At 43.7% G+C, this 26,963-nt stretch overlaps 1 protein-coding gene across 2 annotated transcripts in view; it reads left to right on the top strand.

Moving 5' to 3' along the window:
• The window catches only part of LOC137643818 (lateral signaling target protein 2 homolog), a 62,211-nt gene extending 36,089 nt beyond the window's left edge, over nucleotides 1-26,122 (top strand). The window contains exons 9-12 of one of the 2 annotated variants that reach the window (XM_068376510.1): nucleotides 1,890-2,308; nucleotides 3,326-3,430; nucleotides 3,662-3,856; nucleotides 23,253-26,122. In XM_068376510.1, coding sequence (XP_068232611.1) covers nucleotides 1,890-2,308; nucleotides 3,326-3,430; nucleotides 3,662-3,856; nucleotides 23,253-23,387 — 854 coding nt within the window. In that variant the 3' untranslated portion in view covers nucleotides 23,388-26,122. The remainder of the gene's footprint in view (nucleotides 1-1,889; nucleotides 2,309-3,325; nucleotides 3,431-3,661; nucleotides 3,857-23,252) is intronic. The other variant, XM_068376511.1, reaches the window with a different exon arrangement.
• Nucleotides 26,123-26,963: the final 841 nt, after the last annotated feature.

The raw sequence follows: 26,963 nt of genomic DNA, 5'->3' as shown, positions 1-26,963 counted from the left end.
AATCAATTTGTTCAACCGATGAAGTTCAAGATAGAAATGTTATAGTTTGTACCGAGTTTCGTTAAAGGAGATTTCATGCTTTCAGTGGATCTGAAAGATGTGTACTTTTAAGTATAGTACCCATTCATTAGTCTTGTTGAAGGGGCCTCCGCTTCCTCCGTAACAGTATGGTGTACTAATTAAAGACAATGTGTTTTGGACTACGTACTGCTCCCAAGATGTTCTCTTGTTTGTTCATTCGTGGTGGTAGCTTTTGCTAACTAGCATGGAATGCGACTGTTGATTTATCTACGATTGGCTGATTTTGGCCTCCGCCGTAAGGCCTCTGGTCACGATCTGGGGATTGGGATAAAATCAAATTTCATACCCAAACAGAGGGTTCGTAATTTTTTTTATTCTGTACATTGGGAGAAATATTGTATATAATTTTCTGTTTCATCTTATTGATATTTACTGGGTAAAAGTGAATGAGGAAATATATCTGAGCAGCGACATCTTGCTTTCAAATAACCTCTGGTGTGTGTGACTGCCTTACACGCATACCGACCATGGTCTCGAACAGCTACAACTACCTTGGTCATCACAACGCCCATTTATAAAGGGCATGGCGAAGCTTCGTGAAGGGCATGAAATGTGCACAGGACTCAGTGGAGTTGTTCAGACATGACGAACTTTCCCAGTCTAGTTTTTGAATAAGAGTTAATTGCCAGCCTAGAAGCAACGTAAATACTAAATGAGTATCTACGTGTTTTCATATCAACTTTAGTGTACAATGAAATGTAAATGCTACCTCTCTTTTTCAACATGGTAAGGATGACACATGGTCGTGTCATTGGATGGTGTCTGTGTGTGGAATGTATGATGTCGTGTCGAGGACGAGGGTGGCAAAAAGTCAATACGTGTGAAAGTATCCTAAGACTTGGAATTGACATGAAATGGCTCCTCTTCATTTTCTGAGCTTTGCATTTTTGCTTGAATTTCCTTCTGATCCAGGTTGTTTCTTCAGATGATATCAGTAGTTTACTGGACCTTGCTACTGATTTTTGCCCCATTTCCATACATTCTATCGCTCCCGAGTGCTTCTATCCTTTTCTCGTTTGAAATGTCAATTTGAATTTTAGTGTAAATATATCATCTGTCAGAAACTTACTTGTTTGGATTAAGCAATTTTGTATTTAATATTCTCTCTCATATTGTTAGATCCTTTTGCATATTTGGCACAAAAAAATCTTTATTGTCTGAGGTATATTTCAATCATGATCCTTTGAGAGATGTCTTTACGTTCGATACTCTATATTTCATTTGTCAATGTCAGCATCCACACACACAAGGCTAGTTTTCCAACTGGACTTCCTCTTTCTCTCCTTTCTATTTCTGAAACCTGGTTTTCCTAACATGGATTTTTAGTCCATTGAACTCGCCCTTTTTATTGCTAATGTCTGTTAATATATTGTAATTGATAGTTCATGACCCATGGTTCTGCACTTCATGTAACAGCCCCCTAATGATAAACAGTACAGGAGTTGGTGTTAATCTTGGAAGGCTATTAACATTAATCTGGGACTCATCTGAAGTCTTCCTTCTGTCTTTCACTTTTTGCTCCTTTAATTAGGTTTTACGTTTCACTGTCCAAGGTTGAGAATGACTGAGGGTCATTAATTCCTAGAATTAAAAGCTTGATTAATTTGTCTTTTTTTTTGTAAAGCATATACTGTTTATTACTTTTATTGTAACGTATTGTTGTGAAAACAATTTCTAGTTCAAAATTGTAAATTAAATGCCTACTAAGACAATTTTATTTTTTTATTATTTTATGAAATGCATTAGTTAGGGTACATATCTTGGAATTACAATTATTTTAAAGATTTTAATGCTTTGTTATCTTTCAGATTCCGAACGTTTAAGCGTGGAAAGTGCTGAAGATGCGTTAGTGGTTATAGGTAGCCCAGAACATCGTCACAGCGGCGTAAGTGACCACCAACAGAGTGAGATCCATCTGAATGACTCCCTTCACTCCTCTCCTCGCTCGTCTCCACCATCATCACCCTCCGGTGATCCTCCCGCTCTTCCTCCCTACTCTACTCTCTCACTAAATCCTTTAACATCTGCCTCGCCAAACTCTTCCTCGGGGGTAGTCTTAACACCCTCCGTTGTGCATTCATCTCATTCTTCACCCTCTGACATTCATCACCTCCCTCCCTCGGCCAACACAAACTCCCCATCTCCGCCAGCTTGTCCTCCGTCCGTGCAAGTCCCAGCAGCTATCTTCAATGACCATGCACTGATGCAATTCACTGAAGTGACGCACGTGAGTGTTTTGTGGCTTTCATTTACCATTTCTCTTTTGTACAGCTCTCCCTCATTCCACAACATTAGAGAGGAGGTTATGCTCTTGGAAGCGCTCACATAGGAAACCACAGCAGTGCTAAATTACTTAGTTTCATTGGATAGAGAGTTTGAGGCAATTGCCAACTTGATTACTGATGGTAACTCCTTAAATAGCATTTACATTTCCAATTTCTGTTGAATAATATGCTACATTAGTTCATTAATACATCAGGTAGTAGAAATAATGTTGCATCCCGGGAGTTTGTTTAATTTTGAAGAGAAAGTAGAGACGACTGAAGAGTTGGTGGTTGTTGTTGTTGTTGTTGCTGCTGCTGTTTTTTTTTTTTTTTTTTTTTTTTTTGTAGAGAATAGTTAACCAATCGTAAACTTTTTGTAAGAGATAGTAACTTGACTAAATTGAATTATCTGGATAAACTACTAAATAATAATAAAAATTGCCAAGAAAGTGTTTTTATGAATATCATTTTGGATGGTGAAGAATCATATTTGGTTGACTTTAGAGTTAATTGATAATGAATGCTGTTATTCCCTGAGTAAGAAATGAAGTTGTAGTTAACTTTAACAAAGACCTTGAATATATCAGTTTATTCTTTAGTCAATTGGCTGTTAGGTTGAACTTAACTAAAGTCAGATTCTATAGATTAGCTATCTCAAACCATACTCATACTCCAAGATTTGTTGTGCTATGTTAATTCTGAATATTTAACAGGAATTGGAAAATGTTATAAAGAAGAGCGTTTCAGTAAAATTGTTCACGGAAAAGGTTGAACAGGAGAGTCTTTTGGTTAAATTTAGCTTGGAAAAGATTAACTAGAGATTGTTTCAGTAAAAATGTTCTTGGAAAAGGTTAAACAGAAGAGTGTTTTAGTAATCAGTTGTAGACTCACAGAGTAGAGAATTAAAATCTGAATCCCAACACAGTTAAGTTGTCCTTGTTAATGTTCTCCGCCTTACAGACGCTTTCTTTTCTTTCCAGCCGTCTAATCCTCCAAATGTTGATCTTCTGTCACCCCCACATATTCAATACTCGGAATCATTTGGTGTTATCCCCGAACCATTTCCAAGATCATCTCAAGATCAGGTAGGGTTTTAGTTAGCTTTTGTTTTTTATTATATACTGTATATTATTATTAGTAGCTAAGCTACAACCCTAGTTGGAAAAGCAAGATGCCATAAGCCCAAGGGCTCCAACAAGGAAAAAATATAACCTCAGGTGAATATAAAAATAAATTTTATTATTAAATTTCCATTTATTTTAATGCCAATTTTAGGAAAATTTTATTTTGACAATCTATTTCTTTTTCACTTTCAGTTCAGTCCACGAGATGGTGTAGAACTTTCTCCTTCCAGTAGTCCCTTGGATCGTGGTAGTGATTCAAGTAGACGCCGACCTAGAGTACTAGACCCACCCGCATGGATACCTGATAAGGATGCGCCAAGATGCATGTCCTGTGGGGCGTCTTTTACCATGGTGCGCAGACGCCACCACTGTCGCAACTGTGGCAAGGTATTATTTTCTTTCTTTTCTTTTTTTTTTAATGGCAAACATTATACGACAGTAGTAGGAACTTTTATCATCATCATCTCCTCCTACGCCTATTGACGCAAAGGGCCTCGGTTAGATTTTGCCAGGAACTTTATTTGGTAATTTTCAATATTAAACTTACCCGATAATCATGTAGCTGTCAACTCCGTTGCCCGACAGAATTCTATGGAGGGATACGCCAGCTATCACAATACTAGAAGGGGGTGTATTTACCAGCGCCACCTGTGGCCAGGTACTCAAGTACTTCTTGTTGACACCTCCTCAATTATTCCTCTGTCGTGCTTCCGGCAAGACGTTCTGGGATACGCTTATGTTCTTGGAGTATTTTCACGACTTTGGTGAAGTATTTCTCTTTGATTTCGGCTGTCGCTTTACTGGAAACTTCTATATTAGCTTAGTTAGCTTTTGGAATTAATTTGATTAATTATGGTGACGAAGAGAGTATGAACTCTCGTTCACCTTTCAATGGCCGACCCTTCCCTTAGACGGAAGTGTTGGTGTCTAAGAGAGTATAGACTCTCTTTCTTAATTTTGCTTAACAAAAGTTATAGATTTATTTTATATCTCTCCGCCTCTTATAGGCCTCTTCGATTAACTTCCTTTTATTATAAACTTATTAAAATTAATTTGTTCCGTAACCGAAATACAAACCACGCTATTTACAAAGGGTTACCTTTTAGCGTAGCTGAAATGGCGAGCCATTAGAATTTAACGAGGGTGTATTACCCCCGCGCTAGTTAGCGGGGGGGTAGGGGAGTGGTAGCTAGCTACCCCTCCTCCCCCTCACACACAGGTGAATACTCACTTTCACTTTTGGCTCGGACTGTGACAGACGTCTCTGTCTTGGTCCTCGCTTAGCAGCCATTGTCTGTTTTGTCTTTACTTAATCGCTTACTTTTCTTTTACTCAATATATATGTAAACATGTTTTCATGTTTGTATATATATTTGAGTATAGAAATAAGTAAGTTTCCTTTTCAGATGTGTGTGTGTAGTGTACGATATCTACGTGGAGGCCTCGGCAGTTAGGCCACCACGGCCTAATTTTATGGGTTGCGATCGAGTTTGACTTCGGTCTTTCTCTCTCTCTCTCTCTTGAGGTCGTTCACCCTTTTACTGTTTTACTACGCCCTTGTAGCTTCCTTCCCGTGTGGGTGGGGTTGCTACGCCGTACATTTTGTCTCAATTAGTTTATGAATCTAATTGTAGTTGTTAATTTTTCAGCTTGTAGAACGATTCCTTTCGGGGTTTTCGTTTTTTTCTTTAGTGTTCATTCATTTTTAAATTACATAATTACATAGTTACATAATTATAATTGTTATAATTCTGTTTTGGTTACAGCTCTCCTTCCGCGAGTGTAAGTGGTTGTGAGGGCACGTGCCTGTTGTGTAATTCTTGTTCCTTTTCCTCGGGATTCCTCTTCGGAGCCTTCCCGGGGGAATGAATGTGTACTAATATTATTTGTTTTATTTTTTTACAGTTACCGATCTAGTTCGTTTCTGTAATATAGCAACGGTGTGAGCTGTCTGGTTGAGTCCTGGAGATTCGGCTGTTGCTGCCTCCCCCCTTGTATTGTCGTCAGGGGCGTGTCTCCTTCTACTGGTAGTACTCCCGTGTCGTCGGACAGCTCTCCAGTTCATTTTAGAACAGTCAGGAGGCTTGCCTCCTTGGGCGGATAACTTTCCTTCCGAGGGAAGTTTTTTTCCTGTCCAGGCTTGAGCTTTTCCTCTTTTGGGGGGTTCTTCTCTTGCCTTTTTTTCGTGCGACTATGCTCTTGGTGCTGAGCGGTCGCACCTGCAGTTTCGCTCAAGGGGCTGGGCAACTGCAGGAGCTCCTCTTCGGAGGATTGCCCCTTTTAGGTCACTGGCTGACCAGTCTCTTCCACGAAGTGTTTCTCTTTCGTTCGCGAGAGAGTACACTCATAGAGACTCCTCTTCGGAGGTTTCTTCTGTTGCTGTTGCTGTTGGCCTCCCTCGCCGTAAGGCCCTCCGTCCGCCTCGTCGTAAGGGCCTCTCATCTCCCTATAAGGGTGCTTGAGGCGCCTTTTTGAATCTCCGTTTGCAGCCTACAACTTCTTTTTCTCGATCTTCCGTCTTGGTGCAGATGGACAGCAGTCTAATCTCGTCTTCCGACGGGCAACGGTCTTCCCGACGGACAACGGTCTTCCCGACGGACAGCGGTCTTCCGACGGACATCAGTCTCCCGGCGGACAACGATCCCTTCGGGGCAAAGGGTTGCCCCCACGGGGGTTCTTCCCTTGCGTGTCTGGGTTTCCCTGCGCGCCCTTCTGTTCGTCAGCGCTCTCCTGTTCGTCAGCGCTTTCAAGATGACCTTCCCTGCGGTTCCTGTTACGTGCCCTGTGCGCCCACGTTCGCCCTCGCGATCTAGAACTTCGGTTCAGGTCGGGGTCAAGGACTCTTCTTCTTTGCGCAGGCTTCCACGCATAGCCTTCTGCTCGTCAGCGATCATCAGCTCGTCAGCGATCATCAGCTCGTCAGCGATCATCAGCTCGCCAGCGATCGTCAGCTCGTCAGCGATCATCAGCTCGCCAGCGATCTCCGGATCGCCCACGTGTGTTACAGCTGGCACGCCAACGTTCTCCAACACTTCTGAAGGAACATGGTTCGCCAGCTACTAGCTCAACTGCGGATGCTGATCGCCATCGCGCGACCCTCAACTGCAGATGCTGATCGCCATCGCGCGACCCTCAACTGCGGATGCTGATCGCCATCGCGCGACCCTCAACTGCGGATGCTGATCGCCATCGCGCGACCCTCAACTGCGGATGCTGATCGCCATCGCGCGACCCTCAACTGCGGATGCTGATCGCCATCGCGCGACCCTCAACTGCGGATGCTGATCGCCATCGCGCGACCCTCAACTGCGGATGCTGATCGCCATCGCGCGACCCTCAACTGCGGATGCTGATCGCCATCGCACCCTTTCACGCGATCATTCACCTGCGCATGCTGCTCGCCATCGCACAACCCTGAACGATTGCCCGCTTACGCATGCTGCTCCTCATCGCACCACCCTGAACGATCGCCCTCCTGCAGACGCTGATCACCATCGCACCCTTTCACGCGATCATAAACCTGCGCATGCTGCTCGCCATCGCACAACCCTGAACGATTGCCCGCTTACGCATGCTGCTCCTCATCGCACAACCCTGAACGATCGCCCTCTTGCGGATGCTGATCACCATCGCACCCTTTCACGCGATCATTCACCTGCGCATGCTGCTCGCCATCGCACAACCCTGAACGATTGCCCGCTTACGCATGCTGCTCCTCATCGCACCACCCTGAACGATCGCCCTCCTGCAGATGCTGATCACCATCGCACCCTTTCACACGATCATTCACCTGCACATGCCGCTCGCCATCGCACAACCCTGCACGATTGCCCGCTTACGCATGCTGCTCCTCATCGCACAACCCTGAACGCTCGCCCTCTTGCGGATGCTGATCACCATCGCACCCTATCACGCGATCATTCACCTACACATGCTGCTCGCCATCGCTTACCGCCAGCGATCTTCTTCACCTACGCGGCAGCACGATCCCTCGCCGTCACGCCCATTCGCCTGCGCGCCCACGCGATCGCTCGCCTGCGCGCCCGCGCGATCGCTCGCCTGCGCGCCCGCGCGATCGCTCGCCTGCGCGCCCGCGCGATCGCTCGCCTGCGCGCCCTCGCGACCGCTCGCCTGCGCGCCCGCGCGACCACTCGCCTGTGCGCCCGCGCGACCATTCGCCTTTGCGCGACCGTTCGCCCTCGCGCGACCGTTCGCCCTCGCGCGACCATAGTTCGCGGCGAATTCCACAGCCGGTGGTAGCAGCAGGGACGCGTGCTCCTAGGCGGCACTCGGGATCACCTCCATCCAAGCACAGGTTGGTAGTGCAGGACGAAGACAGGTCAGTACAGCATTCTTCCCACCTTCTTTTCAGGCAGGAACCGTCGTGTCCTCTCCAAAGGATCGCCCGATCCCTTTCACCTTAGCGAGGATTTCGGACTCTGTGTCCTTGGAGCAGCAGACATGGTTTGATCCGCTGGCACGGGCGTTAATGAGGGTTATGAAACCAGCACTCACCGGCCAGGGTAACAAACCAGCGGCTGTCTCTCCTACGCTGAAGAGAAAGAGAGGAGTGGACTTTGTGGTGACTTCCCCCAGGGCGAAGTTGGTTCCCAAGAGGTCGGTCTCGAGGGTCCCCTCTCCTGCACGAGTACTCTCTCCTTCTCCCGCCCTGGAAGGATTTTTGGCGGGGGGGGGCTTTCCGTTGAAGATTTCTCCATCGGACAAGGGGTGACTGCTTACCTCTTCCTCTGGGAGCTTACCAGGTTCTTTCCCTCCTCGGTTACGGCCCGAGGTTTGGTTCAAGGAAGCTACAGGAAGATCAAGGGTACTTTCCTCCTCTCGAGCTCAGGCACCTTGGCCTTTCGTCGTTAAGTATCTACTTGCGGACAAGCTCGATGTTGTACCATCTGGACGCACTGACTGAAGGCTTCCTTCGGGTGTCTCATCTGTGGAGGTCAACGACCTCAGACACCCTTCCATCCTTGAGAAGAGTTTTGTCTTTGCCCAAGGACAGAGACTTAAACATCTGCTGTGCGGAGTAAATCGACTTCCGGTTTCACTCCTCCAAGGCGCTTTCTTCCAGACTCTGCAGGGCTCCAGCTCCCTTTTCTTTCAACCACGTCGGCCTAAGTTATCGGCTACGACAACTGGGACAAGGTGTCCAATTGCAGTTTCCTCCTGTCAGGAACAGATGGCACGGGAGACTCCCCCGGGGGGGCATAGTCCTAAAAGGAGTTCACGAACTCTAGGATTGCAGGTTTTTTCGCTGGGAGGATGCTTAAGGTTACTCATCCGAATGACAGCTTCCCGATGCCCATTCCCGCACAATCTCTGTGAGTAGCCAAGGATATCGCGCCTGCCGTCTCTGTCAGCGAATTCAGTGTCTCTGAACCTCTATGCCATAGCATCAGCAGAGTTGCCCGGTTGGGCAGAATGATCCATACCTTAGGCGAAGGTCTTCCTTAGGATCATCGACGGCTTCACCCCCGGCCCCCTCAGTCGATCCTTTCTTGTAAGGAAGGATCTGAGAGGGGATGTCCATAGTCGACCTCTCAACCCTGATCAAGTTTGTCGAACAAACTTCGGCCAGCGTAGACCAGCAGAATCGATCAGACTGGTAACGAGGCGACAGGACTCCTTTAACCCTGGATCGGAAGGACGGGTACTTTCAGTTTCCATTCCATCCATCTTCCAGGGTGCTCGTCGAATTCAGCCTAAACTGCAAGTATTCCTGCTTATGATGCAGTGTGGCTATCCCGCTGTGGCATAGCAGGTTTGTTTCCCCAGAGAACTCTCCCTGCCTTCCTCTTGGCCGCTCAGGTGCAGACTTCCGCCTCCTCTGCTGTTTGGAGGGCTGGTCAACTCCGGTAGGCTCGGGTTTCGACCTTCTTCAGCGCCGGGAAAAGCTTCCGAATGCTGACCATGAGTGTGGGCTCATGGTATTTTGCTTGGAGCCTTCTCTTCCTCTGCCTCAACATCTGGAGTATCTGGCCATGATATTGAGTCAACCGCCTTACCACGTTGGAAACCCCGCTTCTCGTCCGTCCAGCGAGGTTAAGCAACGTCGGTACTTGGATGGGTGACCACCTGGGGACGCCAGATTCTGTTACCACATCCTCCGAGCCTTCCTTTCGGTTGACTGTGGCAAGACTGAGGAGAGTCGCAGTACCTGTTCTCAGTCAAGCAGAGTTTTCAGCCCTACCTTGGAACGTTTCCTAGTTCTTCTTTCCTCATTGACCCGTTTATAGTCCGAACGGTCGCCTCAGGATAAGTTCCATGTGGGGCGATCCAAGTTCCGGTGGCTTCAGGCAATGTTTAACCGGACTCCCTGGCCCTATGGGACCAGCGGAACTATTAAACCTGCAATGGGTGTTGACCTATGGAGCCTCTTGATGGTAGCGGATATTCTCGTCCTTTCCCCACATTCTTGATGCGGTTCTCGGACTCGTCAAAGGAAAGGGGGGGGGGGCATGTTCCGGTCCAGGCCTATGGTCAAGACCTGAAGGATACCTCTCCATCATTCAGGCAGGCTTAAGGGCCTTAGTCTGGCCCCTCTTCAGATCCTACCGCTCCTGCCAAGTCGCCCCGTTGCGTGTCGACTTCATGCTAACCAGCAGGGGACGCATTTTCACACCTTCACATCTTGCAGTAGAGATACCGGGATGATTGAGATTCTCTCAATTCCACCATCGGCTCTCTCATTCCAGGCAGGGGAATGTTTCTCTCAGACTATCCGAGCAGAGCCTCATAGAGAGAGTGTACCTAGGGGTCTTTGACCTTGGGTAACCAGCAAGTGCTGGTCTGGGGGACCTGATCGCGACAGCTTGGAACCTCAAGCTTCCGCTAGTTTTCCCCCCAGTCTCAGACCCCGAGACTCTGGCAAGATGCATTCCGGTGATGGTGGGACAACTTCGACGCCTGCGTCTTCCCTCCTTTTTGTCTGCGGACAATGGGTCTCAACAAAACCAGGTTGTCTGTCAACCTTTCAATGGGAGAGCTCCACTGGGACTATGCGCAGAACGGTTTCTGGACCCTCTGCTTCCCCTGACGGAACTCCCGGGAGAGCTTCTCCCACGGCGCAGACTACTCAAGCAACCACACTGCGACATCTCTCCCGAACCGGGGCGTCGCTTCGGCTTCATGCCTGGAGACACTACGCTTCCTCCTCTAGAAGAGACAACCCGCTACAGTCGCGGTACGGAGGTCGCGTCATCTGCGATAGTCATCCACAGGGGTCTCCCAGGCAAAGTGAAGAGTCTAAGGTGGTTGGTGCCGTGGGAGATATACCTCTTCCCGTGAGGCCTCTTCTCCAGCAATAACGGTCTTATTGCCTTTCGGCGGGAGGAAACTCCTTTCCGCTCTTGGCAATGAAGCCTGTCGCTCAGCCTTTCCCTGACCTTCAGGCTTAAAGGAATAACTTTTTCCTGTCCGCTGGATCTATCCTCGCTCATGCGAAGCTACGATCGTCCCTGCCCTAGTCGGAGGAAGACCTCCAACTTGGAGCATGGCTCGGACTTTTAGTCCTTTAAGAGATCTTCTCAAGACCCTTTTACGACAGGCCTCGGATTGTATTCCGCCTTGGGTCTTCTGCTCACTCTGGCCACGGCCAGTGTGTAAGCAATCTTCTTGGTCTCTTACTACTCCCCCCCTTTCTAAGGAAGAGGGGAAGGCAACATTCAGGCTCGCTCCTGAGTTGTTGGCTAGACTCAGAATCTGAGGGTCCCGACCCTTCGGTCCGATTCATTCAAGATTTTGAGTCTCCATTCTGTGTCTGATGTCCCAAGACCTTCTCTTTCTTGCCAGTACAGGAATCGAGAGGTTAGCGCTGGGAACAGCTGCAGTTTGGCCTCAGTTGCAGCCGATTTGGGAACACAAGGAGGACATGGGGGGAGAGTCACCAGTATACCTCTTCAGCCCGGACTCAAGGACATTCATCTCGACCTGTCTTCAGACCCTCCCCCGTCACGTCGCCCTACAGCACGATGTTGGATACATCGCAACGTCCCTCGCCTTCGAGTAATACTACTCTGTGACGCAGGTGCTACAAGCTGGAGTCTGGAAGCGTCTGATGACCTTCGCAGCCCGCTTCCTGCAGGGCGTGACCCACAAGAGTCTCGATACGTTTTCTATCGCTCTGTGGTGGCTACACAACAGCTGGTCTAACCTCAGGCTCCTTTTTGGACAGGTAGCAGAAGGTTGAGGGCATTGTTATCAGGTTTTAGTCTGCATGAACGAAAGAAGTATGTCTGGCCCTTACTTCTTTCTTCATCATCCCCTCTACGGGGAAGCAGCATCCTGGTCTCTGCATAGCTGACCTCGAACCTCTGCAGGTAAACCATGCTTCCTTGTGTTCCGAGTATTGAGTCAATACTGTCGCGTCCCCCATACCCTGACGAGGTGGTATTGGGAACGTCCTAACCCAGAGTTCCTTCTGGAACTCCAGGTCAACTGCCTAAGACGGGTCACACTTCTTCCTTCACACACAAGCTTACGTAGGCCACATGGTTCCTTGCGGTGCAAGGAACTTGTGAGGTGCAGGGACTCCTTTTCTCGAGTGCGACTCACTCGGATTCTGAGTCCCCGGGTAAAGCCAAAGCCAGTATGGCTGGGGACTTTCCACCCTTCCTAAGGGATAAGTCACCCTTTGTAAATAGCGTGGTTTGTATTTCGGTTACGGAACAAATGACAAATTCGAAGATAATTTGTATTTTTCCTAACCATACAAACCTTAGCTATTTACACATATTTGCCCGCCAGCCCTGTCCCCCAAGACAAGTCCTACCTCTAAGTGAAAGTGAGTATTCACCTGTGTGTGAGGGGGAGGAGGGGTAGCTAGCTACCACTCCCCTACCCCCCCGCTAACTAGCGCGGGGGTAATACACCCTCGTTAAATTCTAATGGCTCGCCATTTCAGCTACGCTAAAAGGTAACCCTTTGTAAATAGCTAAGGTTTGTATGGTTAGGAAAAATACAAATTATCTTCGAATTTGTCATTTTTATATTTGTTTATATTCGACCTTCCTAATAGTAGGCGGTCTTTTCTTGGTACCGAAGTTAATTAACATTGAGCCCGTCATTTCGGTTTTACCTGTTAACATATTATGCTATTTCCGCCACAGAGTTTGAAAGAATTTCTTTGATAGTCTCGTACTGTTTTCAAAGTTGAACTAACGTTTTGTTTTGTCTCTGCAGTTGTTGACGTTCAGAACGTTCAACTTGCACTCTATCGTTACGATAGAGAAAGAATGTTCACGGTTTCACGTTGCAGTAAGAGTAACCGTGTCTAGCGTTTTGTTCATTCTTTCTTAACTTAATGGTTTTGATCCTAATAAAGGAACTTTTCAGTAGTTTTCCTTTAACAATAATATGTTTTAACGATATATATGATTGGGCTCTTCTCTCAGGTTCTAAGTCAAGAGAGAGAGAGAGAGAGAGATAGAGACGTAGGGAGAAAGAGGATAAACGTTTCATTCAAGCCTGCCAGGCGTACGAGTAACGTCGTCTTCGTTTTTGCTCTTCTCCCTAGTCTCTTTAGGGGAAGAAACTAACGTTTCTAGAGTGATCTAGTGTTTAGTCTCTTTCCAGCCACTGAATTATCTTTCATTAGATTTTTCTGTTACATTGTAATTCTGTTTTCGCAATTACTAACTTTTGAGAAAGGATAGAATTGCGTGTTTCAGGTACAAACCACTTAAAGTTTCGAGTTCAGTGAAATAAGTGCAAACAGAAATCAAAGTGATAAGTGATTAGCGCAAAGTATGTCAGTGTTGTGCGTGAGGGTACTTTTGTGCGCGCCAGTCGTCCTCCCAGTCCGGGACCTCTTGCAAGCTCCCAAGCCCAGGGGAGAAGCAATGTCGAAGGGCAGAAGGGTTCAGCAGGCCTTGATCGGCGCACAGAAGTATCCTCGGTGGTTGTGGGCGTGTCTTACCGAGACCGTCACTCCCACCCGCAGACGATTGAGCCCTTATTTTGCTCGTCTGCAGAAGAAATTTAGGGGAGAAAACGCTGGTCTCAGGTCTCAAGACCTTTTAAACGTAAAGTCCAGACCTATGCCAGACGTACGAAGTTGGAGTTCACAGTCATTGGGTTAGCTCTGACTCTCCTCAGTCATCAGTTGAATGCACTCCGCCTAAGAGGAGTAAGGTTCTGCCACAACAGAGCTCGACTGTTAAGGCTTTTCCTCAGCCTACTGTAGTTTCTGCCGACCCCAAGTGGACTCTACTACAGTCCATGCAAGCACTGCTTTCGGACTTGATGCGTGAGTGTCGGGCTGAGAGTGTTGCGCCTCCGCCTATGCTCGCCCCGCCTGATCGCAGTACCACCTGCCAGGCGTACGATGTTGTGGACTCTACTACAGTCCATGCAAGCACAGCTTTCGGACTTGATGCGTGAGTGTCGGGCTGAGAGTGTTGCTCCTCCGCCTCCGCCTACACTCCCTCCGCCTACACTCGCTCCGCCTGATCGCAGTACCACGTGCCAGGCGTACGATGTTGTGGACTCTACTACAGTCCATGCAAGCTCAGCTTTCGGACTTGATGCGTGAGTGTCGGGCTGAGAGTGTTGCTCCTCCGCCTCCGCCTACACTCCCTCCGCCTACGCTCGCTCCGCCTGATCGCAGTTCTACCTGCCAGGCGTACGATGTTGAGCCACGTGCTGAGTTTGCTGTTCCCAGTGGTGTTCAGCCTCCGCCTTCCTTAAGGCAACCTTTACAATGGGATCAGGAGGATTATACCTCTCTTCCTCCGCCTCCACTTGCTGCTCCACCAGTGATGCAACACTCGGTTGAGGTACAACAACCTCTCCCGTCCATGAGTCAGTCTCCTCAGCTCTCGCTGCAGCGAGCTCAACCCTCCACAAGGCAAGCACCACAACACCTTAGCCTTGCGCCTCAGGAGCCTCAGCTTGCGAGACATTTACCTTGTTCTGCGCAGCCTCTTCCTCATCGCGCTCCGCTCACACCACAGGAACTGGAACTTGCTACTCCGCTTCCGCCAACCGCTCAGCAAGCGCAACCCTTGGGTTCAACCACTCATGCTAGGAGTCAGCCTCCTCCACCCATGCGCCTTCCTTCTGCTTGTCTTTTATTCAGCCTTTGCAGACTGAGCCTCAGGTGTTCCCTCAACAGAGTCTTGAAGAGGAAACCACAACTATTGTTGTTCCAGCTCGTTCTGACTCTGCTGTTCAGCATACCTTACCTCCATTTTCAAACCATGGCAAAAATATGAATCATGAGTTATGAATGTAAGGTAAACATTATGTTGATTTTTAAACCCCATGCAAGCATGCATAAAGCACTCTAGCACTGGTCATGGAATTTCTGAGAAATGTTAAACGCCATGCACACGCTCTGCTTTCCTTGCAGCAGGCTCTGCTTACAGCAGGCTCTGCTTACTACATGCTCAGCATACAGCATGCTCTGCATTCAGCATGCTCTGCATACAACATGCTCTGCATACAGCATGCTCTGCATTCAGCATGCTCTGCATACAACATGCTCTACATATAGCATGCTCTGCATACAGCATACTCTGCATACATCATGCTCTGCATACCTTACCGCATGCTTCTCAGTCACACATCTTGGGTTGTTGCCAACTCACTAGACTGTCAAGCAGTTTCATAACGTTGCCTTCTAGTCTGCTGCTTTTGCACCAGTGAACCCTCACTCAGAGAACTTAGCTTTTCTAGGATAAGGTCCCTGTAGATGAGAAAGTTCTTTTCTCCCTCCTTCTGATATTCCCTTGAGGACTCTGTCATTTGGAGGGAGCCTTTAGCTGCATAACCTCTTATGGACTTTTATTTAAGCATAACATGCTTCCAGGGAAGGTTATGGTTCCACTTCAGTCGCTAATCCCGTCTGTTACCACACCTGCTCCCATAGACCTTGAGTTGTGTTGCATGACATGCAGTCCAAGCTTAGTCCTTGTTAGAGGATTTTTTGTTTACGGAGTCAATGTGTCACGGGGAAGACGTTCAACAACCAACAGAAGTGACTTGTTGTGACGCAGTGCGGCAACCTCAGCAACCCGTTAAGGAGTTGTCTGTACGACCCAGACAGTCTAGACAGATTCGGGTTGTCACTGTACTTCCTCGCTTGCCCATGATTGACAGTTCACAGACTGTGCAGCAGTATCATGATCTTGTGTCCGGCTCCGTCAGACGACTGGCTTTTAAGAGCTCCCACAAGTCGTCGCTGTCTGGAGATTTTCAAATGGACTATGGATCTGACCAAGGAACTGGGCCTCCTGGTCAATTTTGAGGAGTCTCAGCTCGTTCCATCCCAGACCATTGTCTCCTTGGGTATGGATCTTCAGAGTCGAGCTTTTCGGACTTTTCCGTCGGCCCCAAGGATCTTCCAAGCCCTAGAATGCATCCAGAGCATGCTGAGAAGGAACCGATGCTCAGTCAGGTAGTGGATGAGTCTAACAGGGACACTTTCATCGCTGGCCCTGTTCATCGTGTTAGGGAGACTCCACCTCCCCTCCCTTCAGTATCATCTAGCTGCTCACTGGATAAAGGACATGACGCTAGAGACGGTCTCAGTTCCTGTTTCCGAAGAGAGGAGGTCTTCTCTCGCGTGGTGTAAGAACAGCTTTCTTCTCAAGGAAGGCTACCTTTGGCTGTTCAGAAACACGACCGCCGTCTCCTCTCGGACGCATCAGACACGGGCTGGGGTGCGACTTTGGACGGACAAGAATGCTCGGGAACATGGAATCAGGAGCAAAGGACACTTCACATCATTTGCAAGAAGTTGTTGGCGGTTATTCTGGCCTTGATAAACTTCAAGTCCCTCCAGCTTAACAAAGTGGTGGAGGTGGACTCTGACAACACCACAGCCCTGGCTTACATCTTGAAGCAGGGAGGGACTCTTTCGTGGAAGTTGTTCTAGATCGCAAGGGACCTACTCATCTGGTCTTTAGATCGAAAGCTAACTGGTAACGAGGTTCATTCAGGGCGGTATGAATGTCATGGCAGATCACCTCAGACGGAAGGGTCAGGTCATCCCCACAGAGTGGACCCTTCTCAAGAATGTTTGCAACAGACTTTGGGCCCTGTGGGGTCAGCCAACCATAGATCTGTTCACTACCTCGATAACCTAGAGACTCCTGTTGTATTGTTCTCCGATTCCAGACCCAGCAGCAGTTCACGTGGATGCTTTTCTGCTGGATTGGTTCCATCTCGACCTGTATGCATTCCCGCCGTTCAAGATTGTCAACAGAGTACTTCAGAAGTTCTCCTCTCACTAAGGGACACGGCTGACGTTGGTTGGCTCCGCTCTGGTCCGCGAGAGAATGGTTCTTAGAGGTACTGCAATGGCTGGTCGACATTCCCAGGACTCTTCCTCTAGGAGTGAACCTTCTAAGTCTACCTCACGTAAAGAAGGTACACCCAATCCTCCACGCTCTTCGTCTGACTGCCTTCAGACTTTCGAAAGACTCTCAAGAGCTAGGGGCTTTTCGAAGGAGGCAGCCAGAGCGATTGTCAAAGCAAGGAGAACATCCACTCTCAGAATCTATCAGTCTCAAGGGGAAGTCTTCCGTAGCTGGTACAAGACCAATGCAGTTTCCTCAACCAGTACCACTGTAACCCAGATTGCTGACTTCCTGTTATATCTAAGGAAAGTAAGATCCCTTTCAGCTCCTACGATCAAGGGTTACAGAAGTATGTTGGCAGCGGTTTTCCGCCACAGAGGCTTGGATCTTTCCACCAACAAAGATCTACAGGACCTCCCTAGGTCTTTTGAGACCTCAAAGGAACGTCGGTTGTCCACTCCAGGCTGGAATCTAGACGTGGTCCTAAGGTTCCTTATGTCATCAAGATTTGAACCTCTCCAATCAGCCTCTTTTTAGGACCTCACATTAAAAACTCTTTTCCTCGTGTGCTTGACAACAGCTAAAAGAGTAAGTGAGATCCACGCCTTCAGCAGGATCATTGTTTTCACATCTGAAACGGCTACATGTTCCTTGCAGCTTGGTTTTTGCTAAACGAGCTTCCTTCACGTCCTTGGCCTAAGTCGTTCGAGATCCCAAGCCTGTCCAACTTGGTGGGGAATGATCTGAAAAGAGTACTTTGCCCAGTTAGAGCTCTTAGGTACTATCTAAAAAGGTCTTAACCTTTACAAGGACAATCAGAAGCCTTATAGTGTGCTATCAAGAAACCTTCTTTTCCAAGTTCTAAGAACTCAGTTTCTTACTATTCAGGCTTCTGATTAGAGAAACACATTCTCGTCTGAAGGAAGAAGACCTTGCTTTGCTGAAGGTAAGGACACATGAAGTGGGAGCTGTGGCTACTTCAGTGGCCTTCAAACAGAACCATTCTCTGCAGAGTGTTATGGATGCAACCTATTGGAGAAGCAAGTCAGTGTTCGCATCATTCTATCTCAAAGATGTCCAGTCTCTTTACGAGTACTGCTACACCCTGGGACCATTCGTAGCAACGAATGCAGTAGTAGGCGAGGGCTCAGCCACTACATTTCCATAATCCCATAACCTTTTAACCTTTCTCTTGAATACTTTTTATGGGTTGTACGGTCGGCTAAGAAGCCTTCCACATCCTTGTTGATTTGGCGGGTGGTCAATTCTTTCTTGAGAAGCGCCGAGGTTAAAGGTTGTGATGAGGTCCTTTAGTATGGGTTGCAGCCCTGTATACTTTAGCACCTTTGAGTTGATTCAGCCTCCCAAGAGGAACGCTGCGCTCAGTAAGGAAGACGATCTTATTAAAGGCAGAGTAACGGTTCAAGTCGACTTCCTTACCAGGTACTTATTATTTCATTGTTATTGTGGATAACTGATTATATGAAATACGGGATACTTAGCTATCCTTTAGTCTTGTACACTGGTTTTTCACCCACCCCCCTGGGTGTGAATCAGCTACATGATTATCGGGTAAGTTTAATATTGAAAAATGTTATTTTTATTAGTAAAATAAATTTTTGAATATACTTACCCGATAATCATGATTTAATCGACCCTCCCTTCCTCCCCATAGAGAACCAGTGGACCGAGGAATAATTGAGGAGGTGTCAACAAGAAGTACTTGAGTACCTGGCCACAGGTGGCGCTGGTAAATACACCCCCTTCTAGTATTGTGATAGCTGGCGTATCCCTCCATAGAATTCTGTCGGGCAACGGAGTTGACAGCTACATGATTATCGGGTAAGTATATTCAAAAATTTATTTTACTAATAAAAATAACATTTTTTATGAATAAAAATGGGATTTTGACGAAGGAAAAATCTATTTCTGGGTGAGGAACCTGTGTTGCCCAGTGAAATGCTCCTTAAAGCACTATTTCAAAGGTATAAATACTGTTAAATATACTAGAGAAAAAAGTTGCTTGGAATGCCAGGAATATATCCAGCTCGCTCACCCCTAAAGGGTGTCGGTATTAAAACTGGGGCGAGTGATACCACTACCAGAGGTTCCTTTCCAATTAGACTTCTCCCTCCTCAAAATCCCCTGTTACTACGAGGTGTCGTTCACTACAGCTACTGCCCCCCCACCACCACCACTACCTATCCTTCTCCCATCATCCCTTGTTAGCACCCGTGAACGTTCGGACGTGTTTTTCGTAGCTCTGTGTTATTTTGTGCTTTTGAAGATGTCAGACATATTTGCCATGCTAATGTTTGGGATATACAGTAGTTGTGATTGTTGATACTCTGTTTACAGATTTTAAGAGTTCACTGAACAGTAGACTTAAAGTGAGATTTAGTTAATTGCAATGTCATAAGGGGAGTTATCTGTGAAAATAAAATTGCTAACCATAGTACGTTCTGTTCTTCTGTTCTTTACTCTTGGCAAGAAATTGTGGAAGCATTGGAGACTTAAAAAAATATTTTGGTAATTACAATTGTAATATTTTACATTTGCTTATAAATTCCTCCAGCACGATAGGCTACCTTTGAGCTGAATAATTGTCAGGGTCTGATTTGTTAGGTTACTTGTTACTTCATAAATCTTGAACTGCTTGAATCACAGTGATAAATCTTTCTGTTAAACAAATCTCTACAGTTTCTGAGCTAGGGAGAGTGGCGTATGGGAACCTACAGGTTTTCCTGCTGAGTTATCAGCAACGTTGTGTGGTCCGTCCTAGTTCTAAATGGGTAGAGTAGTTTCTCAACCCTTTTTTTTTATACAAACGACACACCTAAGATCTAAAAATATCACGGTGATCTAAAAATATCACGGTGATCTAAAAATATCACGGTGATCTAAAAATATCACGGTGATCTAAAAATATCACGGTGATCTAAAAATATCACGGTGATCTATAAAAATATCACGGTGATTTATAAAAATATCACGGTGATTTATAAAAATATCACGGTGATCTAAAAATATCATGGTGATCTAAAAATATCACGGTACACTTGCCAAAATTTAAAATGATGTTATTTTGATAATAAAAAAAAACATGCATAAATATGAACCTATTTTGTTACGGTATTTATAATCGGTTAATTGTACAGCTTATTAGTTTGAAACCTATGCCTGGTGTTTATTTTTTGCGACCAGTAATTGGTAGCATTTCTCACTTAGTTTTTATATTTCTTAGGTTTGAGAAGCCTAGTTCACATAGATAAGTATGTAGAGATTTGTAACAAGTGAGAAATTTTTCCTATGTGAAATGTTGCACTATAACCATTCAACATTCCATTAACAATTGTACTCTTGTCCCTGAAATACACTGATACGATGCAGGACTGCCAATGGGAATTATCAGAAAACTACCTATCACCTGTTAAAGAATAAAGGGATTTTGATGAAGGAAAAATCTATTTCTGGGGAGAGACCTGTGACGCCCGGTGAAAAAGTCCTTCTTGGTACTTTTTCTGATATAAATCTTCGAAATATACCAGAGAAAATTAAAAGCATGGAATGCAGAGGTTACAACCCTCGCGCGAGCACTTCGTGAGTGTCGTGTATACATTAGGGGCGTGTGAAAACCACTATTCACAGGCTGTCTTCCATTTAGATAACTCCTCCATCAAAGGGAAGGGCCGTAACAAAGACCCCAGAAACCACACTTGGGCCACGCCACGTCACCCACACGAACGCCTTCTAGGTCATGTAAATCAGATGCTAATATGGTTTTCACCATCAGTCCAAACTTAATCTGATTGGTCAATTGCAGTCACTCTGGCACAATCTCAACCGACAGGAAGTCGCTGAGAGGAAAACTCGGACAGTATTTAATGTTTACAATACCATGATACCCGTGTTAAATACTGAACTACAGAAGCAATTCACACTGCTATCATTGACGATTCTGATGCTTATTTTTTATATCTTAAAAAGTAACATGGAACATTATTAGAAGTCTACAGTATTGATATATTTGCAATTATTGTTAACAAGTTAATTGTAAAATCAAGATTTCACTCGGTTTCTCGAATAAAAATTCCGAAATCCAGACCTGGGAGAGAAAAAAAATCATCATTTACAGTGAACTTCACATTTCCAACAATGAACAATCCGAAGATTAAAATTTGATAACAAGGTATTATACATGACAATAGCTTGGCAATCTCACCTCAATGGCTCTCTTCCCTTAAAATGCCTAATTCATAATGCTTTTAAATAATGATATTGATATAAACAGTACTGTAGAGTCTGTGTACATCTATTTCAATTTTGGATAATATTCAGTATCACCATATTGTTTGGATAGAACAGTTTTATTGTTCATTCACGTGAAACCAAAATGTATTGGTTTTTCGTACCGTCTGGTGTGCGGCGACAATGTTTTGCGGCTCTAAAAATAAATCTTGTGGTACAGGAGTCGAGAATCGCTGCGATCTGTATACATAAAGTACTACAATAGCACAAGGACCTGTATCTTTCCTCTTCTGCTCATGTGACCTTACAGCATTCAAACCTTTTGGAGTAACAATTTATTTTTTTTACACTGTGGTGGATAATGTGGGAGGTTGGGCTGTGGCACCCTAGCAGTACCAGCTGAACTCGGCTGAGTCCCTGGTTAGGCTGGAGGAACGTAGAGAGTAGAGGTCCCCTTTTTGTTTTGTTTCTTTGTTAATGTCGGCTATCCCCCAAAATTGGGGGAAGTGCCTTTGGTATATGGATGGATGGACACTCATTAATAATTTTTGGGGTTAAAGTGCTTTGTGATCTCCAAGGATTTTCCTGTTTGTTAGATCATGGAATCAAAGGTTGAATCTTCCAAACTTGGCATTCTAAAAGTTGGAAACGCCTAAAACTCCACACTTCGGAGGACGGTAGTGAAATTATAAAAAAACCCACTTCTAAAATTTAATTATCTGTATAAAGAAAACTATCTAAAATTTAACTAGCCGTATCTATAACATTTCAAAATTGCCAATAAATGTTTCTGTAAAGGTTCTACAGTAGACTGTGTTTGTGTGTATGTGTCTGTTATAATGTATAATTATATGATGAAAAAAAAACTATAACAAAAGATGTATGCAAGGAATTGTCCATGTATGTCTGTTATAATGTATAATTATATGATGAAAAAAAAAACTATAACAAAAGATGTATGCAAGGAATTGTCCATGTATGTGTCTGTTATAATGTATAATTATATGATGAAAAAAAAACTATAACAAAAGATGTATGCAAGGAATTGTCCATGTATGTGTCTGTTATAATGTATAATTATATGATGAAAAAAAAACTATAACAAAAGATGTATGCAAGGAATTGTCCATGTATGTCTGTTATAATGTATAATTATATGATGAAAAAAAAAACTATAACAAAAGATGTATGCAAGGAATTGTCCATGTATGTGTCTGTTATAATGTATAATTATATGATGAAAAAAAAAACTATAACAAAAGATGTATGCAAGGAATTGTCCATGTATGTGTCTGTTATAATGTATAATTATATGATGAAAAAAAAAACTATAACAAAAGATGTATGCAAGGAATTGTCCATGTATGTGTCTGTTATAATGTACAATTATATGATGAAAAAAAAACTAACAAAAGATGTATGCAAGGAATTGTTCTTGAACATATGGAGAGAGAGAAAGAGACCATTTCAACCCTGAGAGTAAAGTTACCGATTTCATGTAATTTGTTGGGCCAACGGTATGTGGCCATTGCGTCACTCACAAATTTTCGTTTGTTGAATTAATGGTTGTTGTGTTGTGCTCACATATACTGTTTTGATATTGCTCACGGAATTATTTTACGGTTCGAGGCTAATGAGGGCTTTCAAGGATTGCTGTGATCATGTAAATAGATTATATAATAAAGAAAATTTTATTTCTAATGATAAAATAGTATACAAACTTCAGTATTGTAAATTTCCAAATTAAACTAACATTTTCTTCTAGCCATTCTATGCCGGTTATGATTTATTTTGATAACAGAAATACCAAGAGGACCACATGGAAGGGAAAAATTGAAATATCGCAATCTTAATTTTAATTTATTCGCAATAAAACTGGATTACACTACTATTAACCCTTTAACCCCCAGGCTATTCGGAAATTTCCAACCCTTAACCCCCAGGGGGTTATTTTTTTCCCAGCACATTTTGCAGTATATTTTTTTTTAAATTACTCTTAACAGCCTTAATTTTTGTCATAGAGAGGTCAGGTTGGTCTCATTCTCTTGGAAAATGCCTGAATTTTTTCAAAAAAATATCAAATATGAAAAAAAATAATTTATTTGCAAGGACGTACCGGTACGTCCATGGGGGTAAAGGGATGGCTTTTGTGAAACTTACTAGTACGTCCTTTGGGGGTAAAAGGGTTAACTGGAACTTTCTAATGTATCTTCTCTTTTCAGGTTTTTTGTGCTCATTGTAGCCAGCATGCCGTTCCTTTGCCACACTTTGGAATTTGGAAGGCCGTTCGAGTGTGTAACGTCTGCTTCCTGTACTACGTGACTTTCACCACAGAAACTCCTACTCCTTCGTCTTGACCACCTCATCTCTGCCAGGTGATGACCAGTCCTGAATCAGGAACAGGTTAGGAAATTCAAAGTCCTGACAAAAGTGTTCTTTTTTTAATATAAAGCACCAAAGTCAGTGGTTTAGGAAAGATAAAAAGAGTTGCTTCAGGTATTTTGTAAAGCCACTAAATGACTTTGTAGGTTCCTGTGCTTGGTCTTTTCCTAAATTTGCCTACCGTGTTTTGTTGCTTTTGTATTAAGCCTTCGTGTGTGATGATGAACTATATTCTAACGGTAGCGTCATCATGCTGTTTTCACGTTTTTGTCACAGTAGTGAAAACTCATGGCTATGCCTTACTTGTTTTTCCAAATTTTGCCAGTGGTGTCTTGGAGACTTATATTAACAGATGATTTATATGCACAAGTTTCAAAATTTTCTTTGTTAAACTGATACAATTTGGATACTGTGTATCCCTCCTCTTGTTTAGGCTTATAAATATAGGAAAGTTGTGAGCTATAGAACTCTACTAGTGAATATGTACTTTACTCATATGATTTTTTCATTTAAAGGGAAAATGTAGTCTTAGTTTCTTGTTTGAATTAGGAAAGCCAAAGCAAAAAAAAAAAAACTTTAAAAAAGTATACTTAAAAGTGAAATATTCTTACTTTATTGGAATTTTATGATTTGTTAATCATGTTTTTGTGTTTCTTCCCTAAGGGGATTTTTTTGCTAGTCAAAAATGAAAAATATTAATAGCAAGATAGATGAGAGGTTCTATGCTGATGCTGTACCGTAGTGAGGTTTTCTTTTAAGTTTTGTAAGAAACTATAGTGGGTTCCTTAACATAAAAAGCAAAGACTTGTGGAGAGTTAAGCTAGCCTTGACCAAATTAAAGTCTATAATGACCAGTAGTGCCTCAGAAATTTCCCCTTTCCAGAAAAAACAGTTCTAGAGATATTGTCTTATTGGTGCCTTTTTCTAAGAAAATGTTTGCATAATACACACAAAATAAGTTTTAATATACACGTGAAGTTTATGAAGTAAAGAACCTTGAAAGTGGTGATGTATGACTATATATTTTGTGAAGAAATGCCCTTAAATAAGCAGTTGCAGGGCACACAGTGGTTTCATCCGGAGGAGAGTAGAAGGCGGGTGTTATTTTTCCCCGAGTTCCTTATATTAATTAAATTTGCTGGGCATTTTATTCTTAACTACTTCTCCTGGCCTGGTTACTAAGTAGCTTTTTCTTATTTCCACAATAAATTTTATTATTAATTACTTATACTTGCTAATAAAAAGTTTTTAGCTTTCTATGCAATCATTGCTCTTTATTCTTTTTCTTGAAACTGCTGTTGCAGATAACCCAAAGATTATGATGATGATTAATTGTTGCAGCTAGTTGTCAACATGTTGCTTATTTTTTCATATTATATGGGTTGCTGCAATTGATTTTCCAATGAATCTCAAGTTTTTTTTTTGGATCTGCAGTGGAAGCTGCTGCTATTTTTTTCACTGGCCATTAAAGTTTGCTGATGAAAATAGCCTCTTTGATATTAGTTTTTATTTCTTTTCTGTGGTCCAAGTAATGTCTGTATCATCCATCTCTTCAGTATGTAGATAAGGTAAAACCCATTGTTGATATTTGTCGTTAGCTTTCTGTACATCGAAATTAGAGTGATGAAAGTTATTCAATATTTAAGACATGACCCTTAGTTTCCAATGTTAAACTAATAGTATGAGGAAGGGAAAGGTTCCTTCAAAGATGCACAATATTAGCAATTTTGGCCTCAGAATGCTATACAGGAGATTCCTCCTTAGGTTACTTTTAAAATAAAAACTAAACTTAAAACTGTAATTTAAAAGCAGCAGCAGCAATGAAGTTTTTCTATTTGATCGTTTGTAGGAGCAGGGCTAGTTTTCTGTTGGTAAGTCGGTGTATCAGTCTAGTTTTGTAAGATGGTCGTAGTTTTCATTTTTCCAATTAGAAGGGTTATACATCATTTTTAGTTTGCTACCTTTCCCCATTGCTTCTTTCATGTTTTTTCTAAGTTTGGGTTATTTGTATCTGCAAGTTTCATATTTTTTAAAGGATTTACCTTATGTTTGGGAGTTATACCAGAGTCTTCATTTCTTTGAAGGTCAAACCTCATCGTTAGTGAAGTTTCGAAAGTTTTAGAAATGTGCAGTCTGCACAGAAGGAATCTGAACTTTCTGGACACAAATCACAGACCTGTTAAATTGTCATCAATTATACCTGGTCAAACATTTTAGCTGGGCGGGAAATTGCTAGGTATAGCAATAGCAAGGGAGATCAGAAATGCAGTTAATGGTGGGAAATACATTCCCAACAGGAGAAACGGCATGTGTGTATCATGGTGCTCGTGATCTGATCTGTACAGGTGTCACTTTGGAGCATGCACCTTTTACTGTCTGTCCTTGCATCACTGTTTGGTTTTTGGTACTCACGTCATTGGTTATTGTCTTTAGTTTGCTCGTGAATCTTCATTGCAAAATGTTGCACGTGTTTATTGGCTATGCGTGGATTGACGCACTCCCCTGGAGGTTTTGGGTTTTTAATACATTTAAGATAAATTTAATTTTAATTTGTGTTTTTGGTTGTTCATCTTGATTTGTGCTTATGTATATTTTAAATGCTTCCATTTATTATTTCCATAACTGCTTTCCATCTTGCATATGATCCCTGACTACTCTCCATTTTATATGTGATACTTGTATAGTTTTCTATAATAAATAATGTCGTAACTTTCTTCTTTCCCTATCACCTTGATTTGAAATTGAAATACATTTTATATCCTGCCTACAGATTGTAGTTCCTTCTTTGCTCCGCTGTAAAAAGGGGAGACGTTAGTTTGGTATTCAACTCAGCCTAGTTTTTCACACTAAAGTTTTTTTTTATAATTTCTTCCCTTGCCATGATGATAACAAGCCATGTTATATAGCCTCCAGTATGTATCTCTAGGATTATACAGAGAACATCGGTCGTATATTGGATAATATTTACCTTTACAGCAGTTGACTATGAACTATATCGCCAGCATTAGAGCTTAGTCTCAACCATTCAGTTCAGTCTATGTCATGTTAGGGACTTTAAGAGGAATAGAAGTGACACCTGAGTTTGATTAACAGCTGGAGGTTTAAGTTATCCTTTTAATCTCACTGTGTTTTAGATAAACATAACCAAAAACAGTCACATTTTTTAGACTTCGGGGTTCCTGAAGTATTTGGTTGTAAACGAGGGGTGAATTTTAGAGCTAGTTAGAAAAGTGTATTGTATAGGAGAGACCACAGAAGCGAATGGTTGGAAAGTGATTCAGATGGGGTTAAAGGGATATTGCAAAAACCCTTGAGTAGTTTCTGTTCCAGTTACAGAAATACCTTGACATACGACGAGCGTAATTCGTTACAGGACCCAGCTCGTATGTGAAATTGCTTGCATCGCCAGCTCATTTTTCCCATATAAAATAACTGAAAAAATTTAATCTGTTCCTGCCCCTCTTAAAAACACCCAAATTAATGATATAACAATGGAGAAACATGTTTATGATTGCTATACTGTATAGTATAAACATACTTTACATACTTAC

This window comes from Palaemon carinicauda, chromosome 7 (genome assembly GCF_036898095.1).
Source record: "Palaemon carinicauda isolate YSFRI2023 chromosome 7, ASM3689809v2, whole genome shotgun sequence".
Taxonomy (NCBI): Eukaryota; Metazoa; Arthropoda; class Malacostraca; order Decapoda; family Palaemonidae; genus Palaemon; species Palaemon carinicauda.
The sequence above is the reverse complement of the archived record's forward strand: the minus strand, read 5'-3'. Positions and strand labels throughout refer to the sequence as shown.